The 25,267-nt window shown below is 46.6% G+C and overlaps 1 protein-coding gene across 2 annotated transcripts in view; it reads right to left on the bottom strand.

Moving 5' to 3' along the window:
- Positions 1-18,053, bottom strand: part of LARS2 (leucyl-tRNA synthetase 2, mitochondrial) — a 120,393-nt gene extending 102,340 nt beyond the window's left edge. For both annotated transcript variants that reach the window (XM_036218806.1, XM_016141333.2), the window contains exons 1-4: positions 17,919-18,053; positions 16,929-17,183; positions 12,271-12,399; positions 1,348-1,439 (exon numbers count right to left, since the gene is read on the bottom strand). In XM_036218806.1, coding sequence (XP_036074699.1) covers positions 1,348-1,439; positions 12,271-12,399; positions 16,929-17,162 — 455 coding nt within the window. In that variant the 5' untranslated portion in view covers positions 17,163-17,183; positions 17,919-18,053. The remainder of the gene's footprint in view (positions 1-1,347; positions 1,440-12,270; positions 12,400-16,928; positions 17,184-17,918) is intronic.
- Between the last annotated feature and the right edge of the window lie 7,214 nt (positions 18,054-25,267).

Below are 25,267 nucleotides of genomic sequence, written 5' to 3'. Positions count from 1 at the left end.
TAGATTTGCCCAGAAGTGGGTCCTCACCAGACACCGAATCTGCAGGTGCCTTGATCTTGGACTTCCCGGCCTCTAGAACCGTGAGAAATGAATTTGTTGTTTACGAGCCCCCTGGACGATGGTTTTTTTGTTCCAGCAGCTGACTAAGATGGTGCTTAACCGTTACCATTCATACGAGGTAGGAACTGTGACTGTCCCTCTTTCACACATAAGTGCACTGAGGCACAGAGACGTGAAGTCATTCGCTCAGGTCGATTAGCTGGCAAGAAGGAAAGGCAGGGTTTGCACCTAGGCGGCCTGATTCAGGCGCCATCTTCTTGACTGCTACTCTCCAGTACAGGGTTTGCAACCTTTTTTCTGTAAAAGGCCAGATGGTCACGTTTTCAGCTTTGTGAGTTGTATGGTCTCGGTGACAACTACTCAGTTCTGCCACTGTATAATGGAAGCAGCCATGGACAAGATGTAAACACATGAGTGTGACTGTGTTTCAATAAAACTTTATTTACGACGTCGGGCAAGGTCCAATCTGGCCCAACGGGCTGTACATCTGCCAATCCCTGGTCTAGCTTCCGTGTCAAATTTATACCCTCTATGATCCATTTTACTTGATCATCATTTCTCCTGGAGAAGTGAATGGTGCCGTGGATGTTTTTACAAGGCAGCCTTGGTCAAGACAAAGCAAAGGAAGGAGAAGACGCACTGGGGACAGGCCCTGGAACCCCACGCGCCTACATCTCAGGGGGGTGGGTGGGGTAGGGCCCCAGACCTTTGTGTGGGCCCCGAACACGCTGCTGGGTCCTGCCCTCAAGACGCTGCCAGGAGGGAGAGCCGTGGGCGCTGCTGGCCCACAGGTCCATGGAAGCCCGAGGCACAGCAGGATTGGGAATGTGCCCCTCAGAGAAAGCTGTGCCCCGAGGAAACTGGCCATAGATTTTCCATATCAGATGCCTAAGTTCTTCCTGCTTCAAAGTTCTAAAGGCAAAAATTAACAGAACTTCAGAGAAAATTATATTGTGGAATGTGAATATAGCCAAGAAGATGAGAAACACTGTAGAAAGTTAACAAATACAGCTCTCTTGTTCTTCTCTTCTTTCCAAATGCAAATACTCAAAGGAAGAATAACTTTGTGAATAGCAAAGCATCTAAATGAACACATGAATGAACACCCCAAATCCTCTTTGTGATTTCTTAGTAAACGATAAACACCAATATATATAATCCTGTTTATCACTGCGCAGGCTACAATGTTCTGTTCGCTTTGCTTTCTATTTTTCACGTACGGATTTTTTAAAAATTCTCATTAAGGTTTCGGTGAGTAGGAGTTTGGATATGTCTGTAAATACGTACCTTTGTGTCCAGCTTTCTGGATGCAGGTTCCGCTCAATCGCAGCATTTTCGGCAGGCAGTCCAAACGCATCCCAGCCCATGGGGTTGATGACCTACAACCCAGAAGAGAAAATGAGGCATGGCATTTTGCTGAGATTTATATCTGTGTTGTCTTCTGGGCAGTAAACAGGCATTTTTCTCCTACCAACGCGCCTTATCCCTTTCTGGATGATTTCACATCATGCTTTGGAAAACCGGCTGGCTACCCGTGACAGAAGTATAGAAGAGAAATTAGAAGGTTATTCACCAAGGCACCAAGAGCAGTTATCTCTGAGTAGGTGTTTTCATGACTAATTTTTATTTTCTTCTTCTTGTCTGTATTGTCTGTAATGAGCCTGAACTGTTTTTCTGAAATTATAAAAAATTTCTATTTCAAAAATATGTACATATAAAAACCTATCGTCGTTCAAAATGCATAAGGAGCTGTGCTGCCCACTATGGTAACCGCTAAGTCACATATGGTTATATAAATTTAATTAAAATTAAAAATTCAGTTCCTCAGCTGCACTAGGCACCTTTCAAGTGTGCAACAGCCACTTTGAACCATTTCCTGTATTTCTACTCTCTGAAGAATAGGAAATCCTAAGATCTTAGAGCTCAAAGAGGCTTTTGAGATCTATCCTGCAAACCACCCACTTATTTAACAGTTTAAGCAACTGTGGCCCAGCAGGAGTGAGCAGCCTAGCTAAGTCACACCAGAAGCAATCGTCTCAAGCCAGGATAGACCAGCAAGGCATTAATTTCTACAAATGAACGACCAGTGACAGCTCAGCTGGCAGCGTCAACAGCAAGTTCAACAGCAAGTCATGAACAAGACAATGGCTTGAAACATGCGCTGTGGCATCCGGGGACAGTCTCAGAAGGCCTGGCTCGGTACTCACTGTCCGGAAAGACGCCTGCTTTGAAAACTCAGTCCTCTACCCTTCCGTGAGAACTGATTTCGAACACAAAGCCACATCTGACCAGACATGACCCAATCCAGTTGATCTCCTAGACCTGAGGCCTCTTTCCCTCCTGCCGAATACAGCAGACCCAAGTGTTTCATCCCTCCAAACAGCGGCCTCCCCTTCCGGGACGCCGCTCCTCCTCCAACTTCACACAGTCCTGCTGCGGCTGCCAGACACAATGCCCATCCCCACACGCGCTGCGGAGAGAGGCACACGCCGGAGTCCTTCTCTAAGCCTGGCCCTTGTCTGGAGGGGCAGGTGTGGTGGGGTGTGTGCCGCGGAGACCAGACGATGGCGGCACACTCTCTCCTCTCTGTTCTCCTTGGTCAAGAGAAACAAGGATGTGAGCCCAGGGCTCCGGGTGGCCCTGCCTTCCACCTGGTGGCGATGTCGGAGAAAATAACGCTGGCACATGGACAGAGACTGGGGACCATGGCGAGCTTTGGGGATCTGGTCCCAATTCTAATGGACCTGGTTCCCACATTTCCTTTGATTCTATAAATGACACCAGGATCTGGGAAAACAAACAAACAAACAAACAAAACCTCTCTCTCTGCTTAAGCTGGTCTGAGCTGCGTGGTAGTGCCCAGTCGCCAAGAATCCTAACTAACACAAACGCCCGTTGGGGTACAGCTGTCTCTTGAGTATTGCTTAATGCATGGCTGGAAAAATATCCCCCCTATTAACTATTAAACATCACAGTTTTTTTTCTCCTTTCCTTTATAATTTTCAAGAGCTTTTTAAAAATATCCCGCATGGGGACACGTGCTGGATTACTAGAAAGTTCTTCGGTACGCCCGTGGACGATGCCGGTGTGCTGCTTCAACCCTCGCAGGGCACCCCCCCTGGCGGAATGCCTAACTGTTGCATAACCGTTCCACGAGAAAGGAGAAGCTTAATCACCACTCGGTTGCTTTGTTGGAGCTGCCTTCTGTGCGTGTGCTGTACCTGCCGCAGGTCATAAAATAGTGTATAATGGGCACCAGTTCAATGTTGCTGCCTATTAACGTTCTGGGAGGTGGCGTCCGCGTTTTTAAATAACGTCAATACAGAAGACAGTCACCAAAAATCTGCCTGGATTTACGTAACATGCTTGCTCGTTTCTATTTTTGTTGTCAGATGAGATTTACATAAAGAGATGCTCTTAGCTCGCATGTTACCCAAGCTGTCTATGAAAATAAAGTTAGGACAATCTTAAAGCTTCTTGATAGTTCATATTTTCATCAAAAACTAACTAACTACAACGACAACAACAAAAAGTCTGCCCTACAATACAGTGTGGGAAGTCCTTTTTGCATCTTGAAATCAGGACAGTTCTTTCCACGATGGGCCGGATCGCTGGGATAAAGGTTTCCATGAGCCACCTTTCCACGAGACCAAGTGCAGAGCACACTCTTGTGCTACGAGATGGTTCACTACCGGCAAGGGGTACGAAGTGAAGACCGAGAGCGAGATCACAAAACGCCGAAGTCCGTCCCTTCCCTTCCTGGCAGCGCATTCTACTTGCTGGTCACATCGTTACAGCTCATTGATGCGGAGGACACGGTGCCGGCCCCTCCTTCGCCAGTCTCGTCCGCGTCGCGGTCTCGAGGCCAGACACCCCCACGCTCTGTACCGTGCCCACGTCCTCGTCCGTGATTCCTCTATGGCCCAGACCGTGCACAGCACGCACCGAAACAATTCTATGCCTTCCTTTTTGTAGCTCTAAGGGTCCTGTTCCCTTCTATGACCATAACGCGGTTTAATCCTTCCACCGTTCCCCAAGTAACATGTGCCAATTTACCCTACACAAAAACATAAAAAGCAGCACCTGGATTTATGTGCCGGGGCTACCTGAGGCCTCTCAATTCCCTATGAGTTGACTCTTGGATATGAGTGCTTTCTGCAGAAGGGAATCCAGAAAAAGTCCTAGTAGCTTTAACTTGCAAATCCATAAAACAAAATAAAACAAAACTTCCTGAGTGTGAAAAAGCATCATTTCCAGCTGTCCTTCTAACAAACATTCTAAGACTTTAACATTGAGTGAGAAGCCAAGGGGATAAACAAGCCCGAAATTCCTAAGAACAGGACACCGCCACCTCCACCGCCTCCAGGGGGAGGCAGAGCTAACAGGGCTCGGAGGCTGAGACCAGCTGCAGAAGCTGAAACAGGCGGGTCTGCCCGGATGCAGCTGGATTAATGAAGGAGACACGAACCAGGCCAGAGAAAAATTCACTGGCTTCTCCTTTCCTCCTGCTCTCCGATTTTGCCAGAACTTCTCATTGCTCAAAGCCAGGCAGAGGCCAGCTGACACCAGAGTTTGGGGACTGTGGCCTGTAGTGGGGGGTGGTCTGCCTTTCTGCCACTCAGAAAAGCAAGCGACGGGGCAAATCTGACAGCCAACCGGCCAAGGCCCAGTGCAGGAACACGAGTAGGACCGCGAAACCTCCTGGGATTCGGGATATCAAGGGGCCGGCTTCCGAGGCGGGGCGAACACAGCCATCGGAGCCCCGGCAAGTCAGACCAGCCTCTGGTGCGGACACCGTCACGTGCCTCGCCATGCCGGGGGGGCCTCCTGCCGGCCTCCGGGCAGAGCCCCTGGCGTCTCAGGGTTGTCCGGCAGAATGAATGGCAAGCAGACCAAGAGAAGGGTCTCAGGAGAAGGTACAGCTGCATAGGACAACGGGCAGACAAGGACACACACTGGACAACGCTGGGATTCCTGCCCCGCAGGGCCTGGTGGGAGAGGGGTGGTCAAGGGGACTGTAGCCTTATCTACGTTACGGTTCCTTTTTGTTGTTGTTGTTGTTTTGTTAAGGGGAAATGTGAAATTTGAGGTACAATTTGAAAATACTTTTCTTTAGAGGGGGAAAAAAATTTAAAAAAAGGACAGCCATAGGTACAAGTTCTTCCTCCAACATGGGAAGCAGGAGCAAGCGGAGTTAGGAAGACTTCGGAGGCAGGAGGGAAGGGAGCCAGGGCGGCCGGTCGCCTGACGGAGGGAGAAGCCGCGCGACCGTCGCCAGGAAGGAGCCAACCAATTTCCAAGGGATGATCAGCACTCTCTCTCTTCCATCGCAGCACGAAACTTTATATTTAAAACCAATTCGGCTTCTCATCGAGAGCAACCATGGTTACTGCTTCTCAGAAAACTGCTATTTTCAGAGTGTCGCGGCTTCTCTGGAGTAGATGCGACAGTTTACTTCCAAGAAACGAGAAACACAACATCTCAGTTTGTTGAGCCGGTGTAATAACCCTCCATCGCCACAGATTGGGGATCGAATTCAAGCGAATCCTTAGAAGTCCAAGCGACAGCACCCAGGACCAGGGCAGACCGCCTCTGGGAATGCGGAGGGACGCGACGGGCAGCTACCCGGGCCGGTTTCCAGTCGAGACACTACACCGGCGATTCGTTCTCTTCCTCAAATTACACCTGAGAACATAAGCTCTGGAAGCCCACTCTCTGCTTTCAGATGCTACAGAGACTTGAAACTTTGAAACCTAAATGCCACGCTCTGTTCTCTCGGGGCTGTTCATACACATGCGTCAACTGACCGGCAGACTGACAACTGATGAAATGTATATTGTTGTTACTTGCTGAGAAGTCCCCCCACTTCCCGATATCTGTAGGTCATCATGTTGTCATCGTGCTGCTGCCAGACACGCAGCCTCACTGTCTTTCCTCCTCCACAGGGAACAATGAAAAGGCCCAGGCAGAAAACTTCTCAGTAGTGCCCGAGGCTTTTGGCCTGAGACAGGTCGGTCAGCCCGGGTCCGTGAGGGAGACTCGGCACATTGATGCTTTAACCACCCCGCCTCTAGCCCAGAAGGTGCTGGGGAGACCAGCTGAGGTGGGAGGTGGGTAATTTTATTTTCCAACCATCTGTGCGTACAACATATGAAAACACAACAAAATCACCATATGGTGCTAAGCTTTAAATATGTCATCAGACATTGTATGAGTTTATGAAGAAACCAATTGGCAGCATAGCCTTTTCTGATTCCCGAAAGAGAATAATTTATCTCTGGCTTCCAGCAGCCCCCGCTTAAACATCCAAGCCTCAGGACTAATATTGCTATTATTAATTAGGAAATCACATAGCAGTTTTTAAGGGGTTTTCTCACTGATCAACTCACATGAACCCTGCACCAAATCTGTGGTGGGAGACTGATCACTGCTGTTGGCTAAAGCACCTCGTGCCTGATCGACTCATCACCCCCAAACCACTACCTCTCCATTTATAAAGTCCATGTGAGATCTACTTGTGTGTCCATGGTCTGGTCAGTGTGTGTGACTCTAGCCTTCCCTGAGAGAACTGTGATGATTGTGGACATGTCTCGTGAACTATGAGCGCATGGGAGACCCCAGTAATCCATTGGCATGCTCGTCCCATTCCTCAGCTTTGCACAACTTATTTGCTGCTACAGGGAGGAAGTCGAAGGAAAAGCCACCTCGAACTTCCCAAATCATCATTCTCTCCCATTCTCAACCCCAAATTACAAAGTGTGGTCTGGCTGGGCTCACAGAATGCAAAGACAAACCACGAACAGGGAGAAGATATTTGCGTTGCATTTAACTGGCAAAGAATCAACAGTCTAGACTACATAAAAAACTCTGACAGAGCAATACGAAGAAGACAAACCACCCAGGAAGAACTTGGCAGATAACGTGAGCAAGCCAACATACGTCAGTTAAACAGATAACAAACATGAAAACACCTCAGCTTCAAGAGGACAATGCTCGAGAAAATGCAAATTAAAAACACAAGTAGATGCCGTTTCCTTATACCCAATTAGCAAAGATTAAAAAGTCTAACATTAATAAGTATTGTCAAAGACGTAGGGGAGGAAGAAATGTCATCATTGCTGCTAGATCTATAAATGGGAACCACCACTTCAGAAAGCAATTTATTACTATAAGAAGTTGTAATAATGAGATTGCCCATACTCTGTGATCCAGCAATGCCACTTCTCCCACAGGCTGATGAGTCAGGTATGAGGAGGTTCATTGGACTAGAATTTGAAACCACCTAAAACGCTATCAATGTGAAAATGAACAATTAGACATTGTCATAATTACACAACACTTACAAACAACAATGAATGAACTAACTCTAGGGACATAGGATAAATCTCGAAACGAAACTACCGAGTGAAAAAAATACGTGGACTATTAAGATATTTTTTAGATAAAATTAAAAACACAGAACATTACACAGAAAGGTGCGTATGTATGCTTAAACAAGAGAGTACGGAGTGAAAGCTCGAACACGTGAAGGCCGGGATACGCACGAACTTTGGGACCGCGGGTGCTGCGAACCGGGGGACTGAAACCCCTCTGTGCAGAGACAGAGCTGCACCTGTAACACGGAAGACAGACGAGCTAAGGCTAACGCGGTGAAGCGGGCGCGTCCGCGACAGCAGGACGGCAGCTCCGGCGTCTTCGATAACGCCCTCCGAGCTTCTGCGCTGGCAGCGTTCGTAACGTCTGAGAACATCACAGGTAAACCAACGGGGACGGATGAGACTACCGATGACGTCGGAAACGCCCACACCTGCAGAGAACTTTAACGCGTTTACCTGAGCCAAACTGACGACAACTGCCGGAAAGCAAAAAATCACAACAGATTAAGAAAAAATAAGAAAATGCCCCGGAGAATGGCAGTTTTGCGGCTTATTTTATACGTTAGAATCGAAGGAGGAGACGTCAGGAGGTTCACGGGTGGTAGATGAAGGGGGCAGGAGAAAGCAAAGCGGGGAGACCTCTGGGACTGGATAAAAAGTAAAACGGAGGGGCACATACTTCTTTAGCACTGGCAGGTACAAAAGAGTTAACAATTAACATTTACGGCACACGGTGGTGGTGTGCAGATGGTGTGCGGGGGGTACAAGGTAACCATGAGGGGTTTGTGGGTCTGTGCTCCGGGCCGCGGGCTGTGCCCCGAGGGGTCTGGAAGAAGGGCTTATTCTGACACCCAACAGTGCGTCATCTTAGATGCAAAGACAATAGACAGGCTCGCTTAAGGTAAAGATTGACCTTCGTCAAGAAAGCTGCAGGCCCCGAATGTGACTACCTTCCATGACCTGCTTTTGGTTAGAAAATTTTATGTTCAGATGTAAAGTAACCTATGTGGTTACTTTCGGTCTCTGAGTTTGTAAGGGCCACCACGTTGGCCTCCTCTGAACTTGTCGGGGAAGTCTGTGGTCTTTTCTCCCCATCCACACTACCTAGGAAGAGTGGATAGAGAATAAAAGGGGACAAACTCACTGAAAACACAGCTTGAAATGAATGCAGAAACCAGATCTGAATAGCACTATATCCATTAAAGAACTATTTGTAATTTTAACACCTCCCAGGTACCATCACTGGTGAATGCTATTAAACAATAAAAGAAGAAATGCCAATAATCTATGCTGCTTTCAAAAGACAGGAAGTGAACATTTCCTAGCTTGTTTTATGAGGCCAGCATAACCCTGATATCAAAACCAGACAAACACATTACAAGAAAAGAAAATTACGGATCAGTATCTCTCCTGCACGTAGGGATAGTAACTAACTGAACACAGCGATACACTAAAAAGATACGTCATGGCCGCATGAAATTTGTCCTAGGAACACAAAGTTGGCTTAATATTTAAAAACTCAATCAACATAATACATCACACTAACAGATCAAAGAAAACCCATATTTCATCTCAGAAAGACGACAGATGCAGAAAAGGCATTTCACAAAAATCAACACTCATTCATCCTAACAACTCTCAGCAAACCAGGGATCGAGGGGAACTTTCTCAACCCGGTAGAGTGCGCAAAGATGGCGTGAAGCAGGAAAAGCCTGTGTGGAGTAAATTGGGAGGAAGAAGCCAAGATGCAGGAGAAGAACCTAGCAGGTGGAGGGAGTCACATGACAAGAGAGCAGAGCGTTCCGAAAAGGAGGAAACGGTCCACTGTATTCCGTGTCACCGAGGGAGAAGGACGAGGACAGAGGCGCGTCCGTGGAGGTGGCCGAGGCCTTAACACAGCAGACTCGGTGCACGGGTCACGCCCATACTTTTTACTTCCCCGTCAAACTGTTCTTAGTGCATCTCAGAATTACCTCGCAGGTCTCTAATCGAGAACAAAGCAAATCAATCGAGGAATTAACAAGTCATAGAAAAACCACAAAGCTTGCCGAATGCTTCTTAGGCCTACTGATTTTGAACCAATCCTGCATGAAAACCAAGGGACTACGGATAAATCTGGGGGGATGCAAAAGTTATACTTGGATTTTCAGCTGTGCTGGGGTGGTGCCCACGCCCCGAACCCCCGTGTTGTTCAAGGGTCAACTGTATTCCTGTTTCACACAGGAGAAAGCCCAGGGTTTAGAATAAAGCTGGTCCTCAGTGACTATTTCTTGAATGAATCAATCAATACACGTGTCCAGCCCTGTGACTCCAGATTAGCTGTGCCTTCTGTCCTTAGAGTGAAGATCGCTGAACGTTGAACTTGACCTGAATCCAGTCCTGCTCACTCTGGGACCAGTCTGACATTGAGGAAGAAGGATTTTAAAACGGGAGGACGCTCGACAGGCTCCCGGAATGTTGACAATCACACTGAGGTTTCCGTTTCTCTTCTGCCATATCACGTAAAAATGGCAGGACACATTTTCGCCAAATTTGGCACTTGTATTTGGGATGATGTGACTTAAACATGGGCTGTGAAAATTAACAAGAAGTTAATTTCAGGGAAACCTGGAGGATACCCCCCAAAAAGGATAGCTTAATCATCCTAAACAGAGCAACTGAAACCGAGGAACGAAGACACCAGAAACCACACCGCGAAAGGCGGTTTCGGGGACCAGTCACGTCGCTGGACGGGTAACTCAGGCTGCAGCCAGTGCTGTGCGGAGCGGCTGCTTCTCAGAAGGCCGAAGAGCGCAGGGAGTCACTTATGAAATGGTGCCCAAGGCCTCTGCAGAGGAAGTCAGATCAGGACAAATAACCATCGCGGGTCCACTTATCGAGGGATTATTATGCGCCGGACACGCGCGCTCACTCATTCGACCTGCACTACAGCCCCGTGATGGAAGGACCATTGTCATCTCTATGTTAAAGAGGAGGAAGGTGGGATCCAGAGCCGTTAAATGACACGGGCAGCGTCACGCAGCTAGGAAGTGGTAGAACAGGATGCAAACCTAGGTTGCCCAACTCCTGGATCCAGCCAGACCTTGTTCCTGCAGGTGACTCCGCTGTGTCTTTGGGCCTGAGCTTCCCATAAGGGTCCCGGTACCTCTGGGCCTGGGGCTCTGCCTTGGGCCTCCTCATCCATCCCTGCACCGCATCAGAAGTGTACAGTTTTGCCATAAAAGCTTAATCTCCAGAGATTTGCCTTCACTCACTCAATATCCAAAATAAGTAGGCATAAGTAAAAAAAATTTTTTAAAAATGACAAATCTAGTTGAAGAACCACAGAGAAATATTATACTTTAGGCAAAGAGCCAGTTCCACCCCACGCCTCCTCTTTCTAATAAACACAGCGGAATGATGGACAGCAATGTCTGGGGGAAAGAACATCTACCGTAAACCAGGGAGACAAATACCTTTGGCCAGCTTAAACCAGAACACGAACCTCGGAGGCTGGTAGTAGAAAGAGTTAATGATAAAACTCTTCAAGTGATGAAGAGCCGTTCTAACTTGACTTCCTTTTTAGGAATGCTTCTTGCCGCCACTGTCAGTTCGGCATAAATTTTCAAACCAGCTGTGACAAGGATGCACTTATCTTCCTAAAAGAAAACCTTTATGGAGAACTGGGAGGTGGCGGCCATCATTTGTACAGGCCCTGACAGGTTAATAATAGCCCGTGGGAAAGCCAGTTAACGTCTAACGATTGGCTTGCCGGAGGAAAAGGCCTTGATTTGTAGTGTTTGCTCATTTCCATGGTGTAAATACTCCCAACACGCTTGGTTTCAAGCTACTAAGGTGACTGATGAATAAACACAAAGGTGGGCGGAGAGCATGGTGGGCTCCCGGGAGCTGCTGTGAGCAGGCTCCAGGCAGCGTGAACGTTTATTGGTTACTGTCATGTGCCAGGTACGTGCCAAGCGCTTCGCAGCCATCCTCTTTGAATCTCTGTAACAGGCCAGTGGACAGCTACCATTGTATCTCCGCTTTACAGATGAGAGAAACCTGTCTGAGAGAGGTTAAGTAACGAGTCGAAGGTCACCTGGCTTGGATCTCAGACATCGGGTCCCAGGGTCTCCGCTCCATTTCGATCCTGCCTCTCTCTAAGCAGTTAGAGGAGGTACTATGATTATTCCCACCTCATCTGACAGATCGCGTGCCGCTGAGAGTGAGGGGCAGGCTCTGGGGTAACTGGCAGTGGGGCGAGGAGGTGTCCACTTCCTTCCTCCCCACCCTTGCAGACCCACGTCAGACGGTCCCTCTTCAGCGAAGCCTTTCCCGACTCCCCCGGAGCTATGACTCCCCAGATATTTTTTTCTTATAAAAATTTTACTTTTTATATTATGAAATCAATACGTGCTCATTAGAGAGTACAGAAAATATCGAATGCAAAGAGAAAAATCTCTGGTGGCCCCATCTCCTTACTCACAGCATTGAATCCATATTTATACTATCGGATTCATCCCCTGTCCAGTGAGTATCTATTTATGCGTTTCACCCCCACCAGACTGTGAACTCCTCCTGGGGAGATACCATGCGTTACCCACACTTCTTTCGTAGCCACCTTCCCCCCGGGCCCCACCCCGTCTCCATCCCTAGCAGAACATCTGACACATGGCTGCCCCCCTAAGTAACCTAGATGCTTAAACATCTTCCAATTCCACTTCAGGAAAGGAAATGCCGAGCTTTCCACGTTTATCTTCGAAGCTGTCCTCATCTTAACTAAAATCAGCTTTCCCCGTTTGTCCCGGACACACGTGACGGAGGGCTGGCTGTTCCTGAAGGCCCCTTCCCTTACCTGCATGCCTCTCATCCTCTGGAAGCGTGCGACGGCGTCGCTAATGGTGTACACACGCACGTGGCCCATGTGCAGCTTGCCGGACGGGTAAGGGAACATGGACAGCACGTAAAACTTGGGCTTTGATGTCTAGGGAAGGATGACCGAGAATGACAGTGAGTATTTATCAAGCATTTACTGAGAACCCCGCGTGCACAAAACATCCGGCACGTTACTCAATTTTTTAAGTGTCCTTTTTTAAAAAAAAAAAAAAAAAAAAAACTGTTCCTGTAAATGTAAACTGACAAAAATGTCAAAAGCCAAAATTCAAAGCCCTGGTTTGAGCTAAAGAATCATGCCAAACAACCTCAAAGTGCTAATTACCCATATAGATTTTTAATCTTTTTTTTTTCTCTCTTTTAAAAGCTTCTATCTAGGTCTCAAAGAACTGTATTTTTGTCCAAATGAAGCTCTAGCAGATCCATGTTAATTGAAGAAAGCAACAGTGACTCACACAGATGTGACATGTCTCCACACAGAGCCCCTCCCGAAAACCCCACAGCCACATTCAGACGTGGGTTTAGGAGCAAGACCAGGACCCTAAGTCACCGGTTTGGGTCCTGGGTTTCTCCGCTACATTGTGAGCTTATCTTTCAGGAGAATGGTTGAAATGGGAAGGTAAGGAAAGAAATCTCAGCCAAACAAGGGAGAAGGTTGCTATTTCCGGGGTGACCTAAGGCCACCTCAGGGTTACATAACCCTCTGGCTTCCAAGGAGCAGCTCCAACACGAGAAACACAGGAAAACGGTACCTGCACCCCAACAGAATGCACACAGGGCAGGAAGTCCTCATGGGAACACTGACTAAGGGTTCTTCTACCGGTAAAATGGTGAATGTCGTCACAAGCTCGTGCACACGAGGGGATAAGGCTCCAAAGGAAATCTAATTGATTCCTTGTGGGGGACCTGTTGTTCAAGGGCAGGGACCAGGTTTCCATCATTCCCTTCCCCAAGCCCCACCCCCTGGCCGTCCCCAGGAGTTTACTAACTGTGGGTGAATGTTTGTCAGCCTTTGTGGTCCCAAAGCCTGCTACCTGGCACGTATTACTGAGGGCGTCTTTCCCAGAAAATGTCACAAGTCCTGTCCAGGTGATAGTAATGTTCCCACCTGCCCAGCTTTAAATCTTCTCGTCAGGGAGAAGGGGCTCCCCTAAAGAAAGGAGGAGCAAGAGGTAACAAGAGGTAACTGCTTCTGTTCAGTCACTCCGGGCCAGAACCATGTGACATCATCACTATTTTATTTCTGTCTTCGGTTTTTCTCTTTTCGTCCTCACTCCCTTCCTAGAGATCCATTAGAGTGCTTTAAGGCTTTGCTTCCCCATAAGTGATGAAAACTGACGCAAAACAGAATATTCATAACAGTTCTTCTGTGTATGTGTTATGTTTTTTGCTAAGCATTTGCAGGACTGATAATTGACACAGCCAACTGTAATCAGGGGAGCAAAAGAAACCAGAAATCAGATTCTTTCCAAATCATTTGACCCCTTGCTTTAAACTTACTTTGGCAAAGAAGTTAAACAAACTTTCAACACAGCCACAAACACGCGGCAAAACAGACTAGAGTGGAACTTTTCCCTGCCCTGCCTTCCTCTACAAATTACCAGTGAGCAGGAGAAAAGCCGCCTGAAGGAAGAAAAGGGAATAAATGAGGAGCCTGGAGCTGATCTACACAAACTAGAAAATCATCCCGAAATGCCGAAGCGACAACTGCTATTGATTTATATAAACGGATGGAGGCCGCACATCGAGCACGCACTTTAATTGGAAACTGCGGTTCCGTAACTCTCAAGAAAGCCATAACTCTCAGGAGTGCGAGCGAGGACCTGAGGTTCAAGAGTCGGTGGGGACTCAGCACTTACTGTCTTTAAGAAGACAAGTGACAGAGCTCGTAAACAAGTCTCTCAAAGGAAGTGCAAGACCACATTCTGTTATTTGGAGCAGAATCAAAAATAAGCAAACTATCCACTCTGTTCATTTTTAGGGACATGGGGAAACAGCTGTCACAGATCTTTAGGACCCCACCCAAAAATATAACAAGAAAATGCTCGATATAAAGTATTTCTAGTTTTTCATTTTAAATTTTCACTTAAAAACTATTTTTTCCTTTATTATAATCACCTTGTTTTTATTAGTAATGTAGTTTTGACATTGTTTATTTAATAGTCCCTAACGTTTTTCACACATAAATAATTCATTAGCATCTCTTTTTTGTAGGTCTGTCCAACAAAGAGTAAATTTATGTAAAATCAACTGATTTATTATAGCTAAGCCAAACTCCAAAACTGAGTTTATGAAAGATATATAGAAAAGTACTGCTACCGAGTCTTTAATATTCATGAATATTTTTGTTTATTGCTGCCTGCCCGCGCCTTTTGCTTTGTGTGGATTAAGTCATTTTCCTCTGTGACAATGAAATGTGTTCTATCCTCTGTGGGTGGAAAGAAAAGGAGGAATTATGGGAGTCTATATTATAACCAAGCAGGAACCTGACTGAAAGGGAAATTTTTATAATTATATAAAAGTGAAGGAATTTAAGCCTTTAAAAGAAATTCTAACTGTAAGCAACAGGAAAAGGATAGTCTTTATAACTGGGTCCTATTACTTTTGCCCAGAGGTTGGCAGAGAGCAGGTGCACTCAGTAGGAGCCTGGAGCCCTAGTTCTGGTCCTAGCTTTGCCACTGGCTGTGAGACCGCAGGCAAATTGCTTTGCCTTTCTGGGCTAAGTTTACAATCTGTAAATCAAAGATGAGGCGGGGTGGTGGGGGGAGGCGTGAGCTCAGGAAACAAACAGGGGGTCAAAGGTGTCTTGGTGTGAATCCTGGCTCTGCCACAGGTTAGTTGTGCATCTTGACAAAGTGTCAAAACCCCTTCTGAGCCTCAATTTTCTCACCCCTAAAATGAGGATAATAATTCCTACCCTCAGGATTGTTTCAGGCTTAAATGAGATAATAAATGGACAGATGGTGCCTGACACATAGCGAAATGCTCATTAAATGGAAATTCTTTTAATGGTGATAATTATGATGATGATGGCAAAAATATTCCACTTCTTAGAAACTCATCTGGGTGGATTTCAAATGTATCTAATTCCAGAGGGAGGTCGATTATAAATGCTTCAAAATCCACCAGCATCTAGCCATATTCCTAGCTCCTGACAAAGATACACCCACGTTTTTATCCTCTTGTACTTTTCATTTACATAACACTTCAGTTCATAAAATGCGTTCGGTCACATTTTCTCATTTGACTTTTGTTTATTCTGTGAGATAAACAACGTGAGCAATGTGAGGGTCAAGGTTAATGATGTTGCCAAGTTCATACTGATTTGGGGGGCTGAGCCAGTATTTTACTGCCCAGGCTCCAGATTCCTCAACAGGTGCTCTCTCCACTGCAACATTCCCTGGTTCGGATCTGACGAAGCACCACCAGGGGCTCACTGACAATAACCCTAAAGCTATTTACCCAATTAGTGAAACTGTTTTGATCCATTTAATTTTTTAAAAAACCATAGGCTTAAGAAGAATGAGATGTCACAAAAGCAATAAGCTACAACTTCAAAATGTTTGGAAGTCACTAAATTATAATCTAAACCAAAAGAAAAAAAGAGAAAAAAAGCTAATTTTATGCTCCTTATTCAGAATTAAACTTTTCCCGAAGGTTTGTTTCCAAAATGCATTTAGTTAAATTAGTCTGATCATGTTGCCATGAAGGCTTTTCACTTCCTAATGAGTAAAAGTCAAGCTTTCATTATATAATTATGTATTACAGTCAAGCCTGCCTTTTTATCATTTCACTTATTATACACTCCATCTCTCCCAATACCAGATTTTCTCACCAGCAGTGATGGTTAATGCACCTAAGCCTGATCCGCAGCAGGCTAGCTCCCCAGAGGAGCCAGCCTCTAGCAGAGCGCTCCATAGCAACTGGCTACAGCCAAGTACTTCAGACAATTCAGGTAGAGCACTGAGCTGGTACATGCTGACTGGAAGCCAAGGGTACACTAACTCATACAGCTGCTACTGCGAGGTAGGACCTCGGCCCCAGACCACACCAGGAAAGGGCTGGTACCTCCTAAACCATGATGCACAGGTGGCAGAACAGGGCTGGAGGCCAAGGCCATGTCAGGGGAGAGGCAGGCACTTCTCAGAACGTGCAGCTTAAAAGTTCCACAACTGAGGGGCCCAGGATTCTCTCCTGGAGTCTTGTATCTGACCCTGCCAGAGCCCTTTGTGAGGCCCAACTATGCAGTGGACCACAAAGGACCCCACACCTGCTATGGCTCCTGTCTTGACAGGCTTCCCCAGTAAATATGGTCCAAGAATACCCAGCGTGGCACTGTCTGCATGCCCATTATGCGCTCACGTACCACGTGGAAACTCTTCTAAGCACTATCCTTGTTTGATCTCATTTTACCCCACACAAGTATCCTAGGTAGCAGCAGGCACTATTTATGATCACTGTTCATTTCAGATAAGAAAACTGAAGCACAGAAAGATTCGATCATTTAGATCAAGGTCACATACTTAATAACTTATTTGAATTGGGCAGTCTGACCTGAGTCCTAGTCCTTAACTCCCCTTCTCTCTTCTCTACCCTTTCAGAATCTCTCAAAATACTCACATCGGCTTCTGAAATTTTGGAGGCCTGTTCTTTTATTCGTCGATGCCACCATTTCTCGACATCCTTTCTTGTCTGCAACGTATACTCTTTTGTCCACTTTCCCGTGGCACTGTAAATACCTCTTGTACATCCTAGAATCGCCCTCCTTCCCCAATTGATGATATCTATCCCACCATTTAGCTGCCTTTTCAGAAGAGAGGCATAGAACCCCAGTCTCTGCCCAGCAGAAGCCATTCTTCAGAAGGTAAGATGGTCCTGAAAAAGAAGGCAGAAAGCGCATTGGTGAGCCACCCAGAAGAAAGCTCTCCTGAGCAGTTTGTCAATCATTTAGCACAACCCAATGTTCCCAGCCAGATCACTCGCTTTCCTCTTATTCTTTTGATGATTTCTTTCCCTGAAGGCATTTGGGTACGCCCAAAATAAAGTGTGCAAGAATGTACCTGGGAAAATTAATCTTTAATAAAAAGTTTTGTGACTCCCAAAAATACAGACCTTGGCTTCTCCAACTACGAATTCCCCGTAGGACCTCAGACAAATTTATTTACTGTCTGGAACCTCAGCTTCTCCTTAAATTGAGGGGGTAAACCCAAATGGTCTCTAAGAACTGTCGAGCACGAACATGCTGTGGCAATGATCTGTGGGCCAGAGATGTGCTGGATGGCCTTTAACTGACTATAAACCCGTAGCCCAAGAAGCAAAGATCAGGGATCAAAGAGGGTAGGGAAACGGTGGGAGAGGAACCTCAGTGCAAACCAATGTGTACACGTGCGTTTTTCTGGGAAAGGGTCCAGAGCTACCAACGCGGTCTATGGCTCAAAGATCTCAAGACCTGCATCTAGGAGCTTCCCAGTACGGAAAATGCACGACTCTGAGACCACCTAACCCAGTCTGCACTTTCCCAGCCTGCTCCCAGCAAGTCAGAACCACCCGATCCAAGAGAGAGAAGGCTGGGCCTCGTCTCGTGTCCCGCTGAGCCCATCAGAGGATTACCTGCTCACAGGCTCTAGCCTGAGACTTTTTACGCCTGGGTTCCGACCTTAGGCGAACACGGCCCGACCAGGCACCATGGGCGCCGCCATGTTGGCAGAACAACAACTTTATTGAGAGCGACCGTCACGGACACAGACAAGCGGAGGCGGAGCCCAGGAGCGCACAGTAACGCCGGGACCGTCTCCCGGCAGCCCGTAGGGTGAGAGCGTCTGCTCGGCGGCTCCGGGCTCCGCCCCCCCGGTCCTGGGACCGTGACCCCGCCCCAAGCCCCGCTCTTTGGCCTAGTCCCCTGTCCCGCATCTGGCGTCTTCGAGACCCTAAACACCTGGAGGGATGAGGGAGTTAAATTCTTACAATTGCTGCAGACATGTGAGAACCATTAATTTAGTGGCCCCAAAGTGAACTAGGCGGCAGGTGGTGTAAAGAACGCTGGGGGAGCCACGAGGTCAGAGTTCGAATGCCAGAGTAGCTACAGCCCCCTACTGGTCTTGGGCAGGTCTCTCGACCTCTTGATTCCTAAAAGCATTTTCTTCCACCGTATTCCGTGATCTAGCTTTGAGAGGGGAATGACTTGGCCAAGAGTGGAGGTAAAGTGAGTTTTCCTCAACTGATACGTGGGCTGGGAGTCAGGAAAGCCTGATGCCTAACCGCCCACTCCCTAGAGGCGTTCATTTCTCACCCTGAACCCCTGCCCTCTTGGTGTAAAGTTTTTCTTGCTGTAAATAAGTCAATGAATCAATGAATGAATTGCAAAAGACCCATGGTGTTAACGTATAATTTTCAAAAAAGATAAAACCCATTTAAAGGAGATTTTGAAGAACACGTGGGCAATCAGGAATATTGAAACGCATTTTCTAATTGTGCAAAAGCGATTGATATCCTATAAGAAAAGAAAAAGCAATGTTTGGGCGACATCTTTTCCTATAGGGCTGAAATCAGTTGTACCTGTATTAAACAAAACTCATCCTATTACTATCTACATTCCACATCATAACTTCTGGTCGTACAGAGAACTGAGTAAAAGACAAGCAGATGCACCCACCCCAAAGCACCAGGTAATCCCAGACCAGCTCTCTACCCAAGGAACACACAGGGAGGGTAATCCCTTTTGCCGATTTCCAAATCTTTAACAAAATATCCTGACATTCCTAATCTAAATGGTTTGTTATTCAAAGTGCAGTCTCCAGACCAGAATCAGTGGAACTGGCCAGAAATGTAGCATTTCAAGCCCTGCTCCAGACCTGCTGAATCAGACTCTGCATATTAACAAAATCCCTGGAGAATTCTCAGGCACACTGAAGTTCAAGACTCATCATCTTAAAATGTGAGTTAGAAAGGATCTTGAGAACACTGTAGACTAGCCCACTCATTTTACAGATGAATAAACTGAAGCCCAAAGAAGCTGACTGTCTAGCTCAAGATCATAGCAAGTTAGAAAAAGCTTTGGTATTCAGAACAGGGTCTCTAGCCTACTAGAATAGTACCTTCCCCAAACTGCAGAATGGAAGATCCAATCCTCTCGGTGAGAACACGGAGGCCCAGAGATTGGCTATAGCTTGCCTAAATTGATGGGAGAATCAGGATTCCAATTCAGATCTCCTAATATCTCTGCAACTGAAACGGATGCTTAATTTAAATTGATACCATGGAAGCATTGACTCATGTTAATATACACACTTCAAGTCATTTAACCTCCAGGTACACTGTGCTGCAATCATGTATAACTAGAGTGCCCTTTCTCTAATTTACCAAAAATATTAAATTCTAAGCAGCCTTTATCCTTATTTTGGTTCAAAATCTCTTTCTTCTTATGAATTAAAGTTAACATTGGCATTTCTAGGAGATTATTTCAAATGGAATTTTTTAAAAATTCAGTTACTTTACTGGAAAGTTGCTATTTTGACATCAAAGAAGACAGCAGCATGAAAGTAAATCCCTTTCACTCTTAAAGAGCTCGCTGCGAAGATACATTATTAAATGAAAGAGACAAGTTGCTGGGCTGTGTAGAAAGTTATCCCATTTTTAATTTTTAAAAGGAAAGGAAATAAAATAAATACATTTGTTAGTATAAGTAATGGGGAAAATCCTGAAAAATATGCTCCAAACTATTTCCAGTGATGATCTCTAGCTCCAGTGGGGTTCTATGGGTCCTTCTCTTCATGATAGGTTTCTGTGTTCCTTTTGATTTTTTTACTAGCTTATGTGGTAGGCTGAATAACAGATACCAAAGATTCAAGGTTCTAACCCTTGAAACTTGTAAATGACACCTTCTTTGGCAAAAGAGATTCAAGTGTGATTCAGTTAAGAATCCTGAGATTATCCTGGCGGGCCCAAATGCAATCTCAAGTGTCCTTATAAAAGAGAGGCAGAAGGGATTTTGAGATGGAAGAGGCAATGTGACCATTTTAACAAATGTCATAGATAATTTTTCTTTAACAGTTCTTGCTGACCTGAGAGTTAAGCCTCTCACTGATGGGCCAAAAGACTCATGATCTCTGCATATTTCGGAGAGGTCAGTAACTAAGAAAATGGGACTAGATGCCCTTCTGAAAGTTGCCACAAAGCAGTCTTGGCCTTGAGCGGCCTGGAGTGAAATCGGTATTTTCCTAGGAGCCTGATATTAAAAAGCCCCATTCCTTCCAGGGTATAAATTTTGCTGAAAGTGACCTCTTTCGTTGACTTAAAATTTTGGGTTTTTTTCCTACCCCAAAATGACTTACGGTTCTTGAATATATATTTAAAAACCCACTTGGAGTGACTCAAACCATAATTACACTTGGACACAGAGACAGACCTTGGGATTAAGCTTCTGATCTGTTCATTACAGGAAAAGGGAAAATCCTTTCCATTGTCGAAAATCTTCTTAGGCCTTGCAATTGCTTCTAGAAAAAAGATAATCCTATTTGAAGAAATACCAAATGTATAAAACAGTTCTGAATCACATTTGACCTGAAGATATTCGGAATTCATTATTGTTAGTCTGAGTGGGCTCTAGGTAACATATATTCATTCACTTGCATATGAATGAAGTATATTTGCCTATCTTTTGGTGGCATCTGCAATTTTAATAAACACAAATAAGGCCTTATAGTTCTTACATCTCTGCCATTAATTTGGCATTGCATCATACAACCTTTCGGCACCTCTTGTATTTCTCGTAGAGTTAATTAGTCCTTAAATTTGTGGGCATGCGTCTTCTCTTCCCATGCTGACAATAAATTAGGTCGATGGTCACGCTCCTCTGATGCTCGATGAGCAGTATAGTTTTACATACAGGGGGCAGAAAATCGTGCTTCGCTGCTTAGCGTTCTCCAGCCCAAATTACAGAGCAGACGAATACAACGAGGGCCTCCGTTTCCTATTCTGCCCAGTTCGTGAGGTGTGGGGATGGTGCATGAAAAGAATTTAACAAACGCCAGGCGCGTGGAGGGAGCTTCGGAACTGATGGGCTGATAGTCATGGTAGCCATGATGTCACTGCCCCGCAATGTCCTGGCAGGATGTGTCGGCAAGTCCTTCGCCTGACAGTGGCTGGTGACAAACACACCCCAAGTAGAGAGGACGCCAAACGTACTGTACTTTTCTTACTAGTCACTTTTCAGAACGGTCAGGATCTGTGTCTGAGGAGCGCCCCAGAGTCCCTTCTTTCTAGCGGCTTCTCTCCTCTCCCTCCTCAATCTCTGTAGTCTTTACCCTTCGGGTCCTTCCCCCTCCCTCATAGACAAATCATGTAGCAGACAAATACAGACAGATACAGCGCAGCCTCGGTTTCCTAGAAGACGAGCCACCCCTTCTCTTTCTAATATGAATGGCCTTTCATAGTAGAACCTCGCATTCTTATGCCGAATGGTGAGATGAGATGAGAAGAATAAGAAGATGAGAAGAGTAAAGGAGGGGAAGGGACTGGAAATTCTGGCTGGGCAAACAACAACGACAACGACAACAAAAATCGCCGTCTGCATCACTACCACCAATTTTCATCACGGGAAGTTCTCTACCCGGAGCCCAAGGGAAAGGAAGGAGGGAGGGGGAAAAAAGACAAGGAAGCTAAGCCGAGTTCAAGTGCTTGACCCCCGGAGGAGAAAGAAGAGAAAAAGCGAAGGAAGGAATTGGAAACAGAGGACGACAGGAAAGAGAAAGAGGAGGAGGGGATGGAGGAGGAGGAAGAGAATGTAGACGAGGAAGTCGGAGCAGCCTGGGGATGGGACAGGCAATGAGATATGGTCCCCGGCCCTCGGCTCAGGGCAGGGAAATGCTAGAGTCCGCCAAGGGCTGAAAACAGAAGGTGGTCACCACAACGCGGTTTACCAGTGAGTTGGGCTGTTCCGTTGCTATGTAACCCTGTCCCCAGAAAGACAGGGATGCTAACAGCACTCTATCTTAGAACCCTTGTTGTAGGCCAGGTACTGTGCCTAGTTGGGCGGCAGCAAGCAAGCTGTTCCACCTCCCTCATCCTCAGGCTCCACATCCGTGAAGGGGACAGGAGCAGGACCTATCTCACAGATTCGTGGTAAGGATTAAGTGAAGTAGTCTGCCCAGCGCCTCCTACAACCGTGAATGCAGGCCTTGCTATTGTCTGAGGGGCTGCCCCTGCCAGGAGGTGTGGGGGGAGGGCCAGGCAAGGACACCGATCTAGGGTGCCCACCCAGTGAAGGTGGAGGCTGTTTAGTGCCGATAAATTGCAGAGAGCTGTGTATTCGGGACTTTTCTTCTGCTTCGGTCCCCACGTCATCTACGAGGTACGCGACAGGGACATTGCTCGGGTTCGAGACCACCAGTCTACTCGCCAACACTTACTCAGTCTGTTCATTTGGGGGGCAAGGGCCCATCTGAATACGTGGGAAGCTTAAATAATTAAACGTTAATTAAGAGGAAGGAAGGAAGGAAGGAAGGAAGGAAGGAAGGAAGGAAGGAAGGAAGGAAGGAAGAGAGGGAGGGAGGGAGGGAGGAGGAGGGAGGGAGGGAGGGAGGGAGGAAGAAGGAAGGAAGGGAGGGAGGGAGGGAGGGAGGGAGGGAGACGGGGAGGGAAGGAGGAAAAGAGAAATAAAGGAAAGAAATGAAATAAAATGAAAGTGAGTTACTTCTGAGGCTATATAGTAAAGGACGACAAGAGTTAACAGAATTTTGCCAAGTAGAGATTGGTCCTATTGCACTTACTTGAATAAATACATTTAAATCATTGGAAATTAGCCAACTGTTCGTCAAATGGAGGCTGCCTGAGTGCTTGGAAAAGGTTTTTGTTTTTTTTTTTTTTTTTTTTTTGAGAGTGCTTAACATCTCTCTACCTGAGTCTTGTTTACATATTAAATTTGCTTAGCAGATCCAAAGGCAAAGACTAATCTCTATCAAAATAACCAGTTTCCTTCTGAATTGAAGCAACCACATGTGAACAATTCAATTCAGCTCATCAAATAACATCTGAATGCCCTGTGCGTACAAAGCACTGTCTTCGGTCCTGGAGATAAAGGGAAGACACTGAATGCAGATTCTCAGGAGCTCTGCGCTGGTGGCGGTGAGCGCAGGACATGCTCTCAGCCTGGAGAGAAAGGAGAGGGCACGGTGGATAGGAATAAACCTGGAAAGGCAGCCTGGAGGAGGTGATTTAAAGGCCATCCTACTTATGTGATTAGAAAACAGCCTTCAGAATGTCTGTTCTTCAAGTTCCCAAAGCAGGATCTAGGAAGACAGGTCGCCTGCCCCAGAAGAGCACTCTCGGGAGTCCTCTAGCCTCCACAGCTGGGAAGTGCTGGCTGGGAAGTCTTCAGTCCCTGGGCTCCTTTGCCGCCCCTTCCTCCCACAGCCAGTTTGGGGCAGAGGCCCTGAGCCAAAAAAAAAAAAGGCTCCAGGAATTGCATTGAAATTACACTAATGTCTGCATTAGCATCTCATTAGCATCCTTTGCCAGAAGAAAGGATGTAAATAATTCATTGGTTCTGCTCTAGAATCTCTAATAGAGCAGTCCAAACTTCCTGGCGGAAGGGGTTAACCTGGGGGAGAACTGGGATGGAGCAGAAGCTCTCAGAGGAGTCTCCCCTCCGAGCCTACAGGGCCACCTGAAAACAGAGCAAAGCATCGCTTTCCCTTTACCCAAGGAGACCCCTTTCCTCCCATATATGAGGCCCTCTAAAAGAGGGGAAACCAACCAGGAGGACCCACTTTCAGAACCGAATAAAGATTCACCACGAGGATGCTCACAGCAAGCCCAGGCCAGCCTCCTCCAGCTTCCTGCCGTCCACAGAGATCCATGGCCAAGTTACGAGAACTTCTGCAGCACAGAACCTGTAAGCGCCGTCTCGCCAAGCATCTCCCCAAACAGAATTCACCGTGGAACTGTTTTTCTTTCCTAAGTAGCTGAGGACTTATAAACGTTCATCAAAAACTAGAGTTCCGTGGAGCTCAGAGTTGCAGTTCGAGTCCGAAGGGTGAAGGAACGGGACTGGGTTTTTCTCTGCAGGGATTTTCCATGAGGTTACACGGGCTTCTCCCACATGCGAAAGGCGCCCACCCCCATAAGCCTCATCCCTTTACCGCATCAGCCTTGAGGATCAGGTTCTCACCATCAAAATAAGGGGCAGGAGAAGATGAGGCCTCTGAGTTCAGAGATAGCCACAAAACGTTCTGCTCACTGAGAACTTGCGTTTCTGTCCCCTGCCCTTGAACGTGGGTGGGCATGGGGAGCTTTGCTGACCGTGTTCACAAGTAGAAGATGTCAGAGTGGCATTGTGCCAGTTTCTCGGCCTGGGCTTTTAGAGACCGGTGCTTTCCACTTTCTGTCTCTCGGAACAATCGCTCTGGGCCCTGGGCTGCCATGAAGTCCAACAATCCTAAGGACACCTTGCTGAAGAGGCCACACGTAGAGAAGTTCCAGTCAACTGTTGCTACTGAGTGCAGCCATCCAGCCATCCCCAGCAGGCTCCAGACACGAGGGAAGCTATCCTGGACCCTCCAGCCTGCCCTGGACACCAGCTGAGGAGCACCGAGTAACCCAGTGGGCACCACGAGAAAGAGATCCACCCAGCTGAGTCCAGATTCCTGTCCCACAAAATCGTATATTAAAACAGTTGTTGTTTTAAGCCACAGCAATGGATAACGGGAGCACAGTATTTTAACATCTTTTAGTTCAGTAGTTTATCGTTCTTGGCGTTATGTTCAATAGCAGAAAGTTCTTTCCCAATAAAATCTCACGTGGAACCATAGGGGAGCACTTGGCTTGACGTAAGTTTGGGGGACCCGAACTCTCTCAACATTATCCTTGTACCATAGCTAAGGCACCTCTGAAAGCAAGTAGGGTCCTCAGAACACAATTTAAGAGCGAAAATCTAGTCCTACTCCTTGTTTTAAGAAGACTAG

Source organism: Rousettus aegyptiacus, unplaced genomic scaffold (assembly GCF_014176215.1).
Source record: "Rousettus aegyptiacus isolate mRouAeg1 unplaced genomic scaffold, mRouAeg1.p scaffold_m13_p_4, whole genome shotgun sequence".
NCBI lineage: Eukaryota > Metazoa > Chordata > Mammalia > Chiroptera > Pteropodidae > Rousettus > Rousettus aegyptiacus.
The sequence above is the reverse complement of the archived record's forward strand: the minus strand, read 5'-3'. Positions and strand labels throughout refer to the sequence as shown.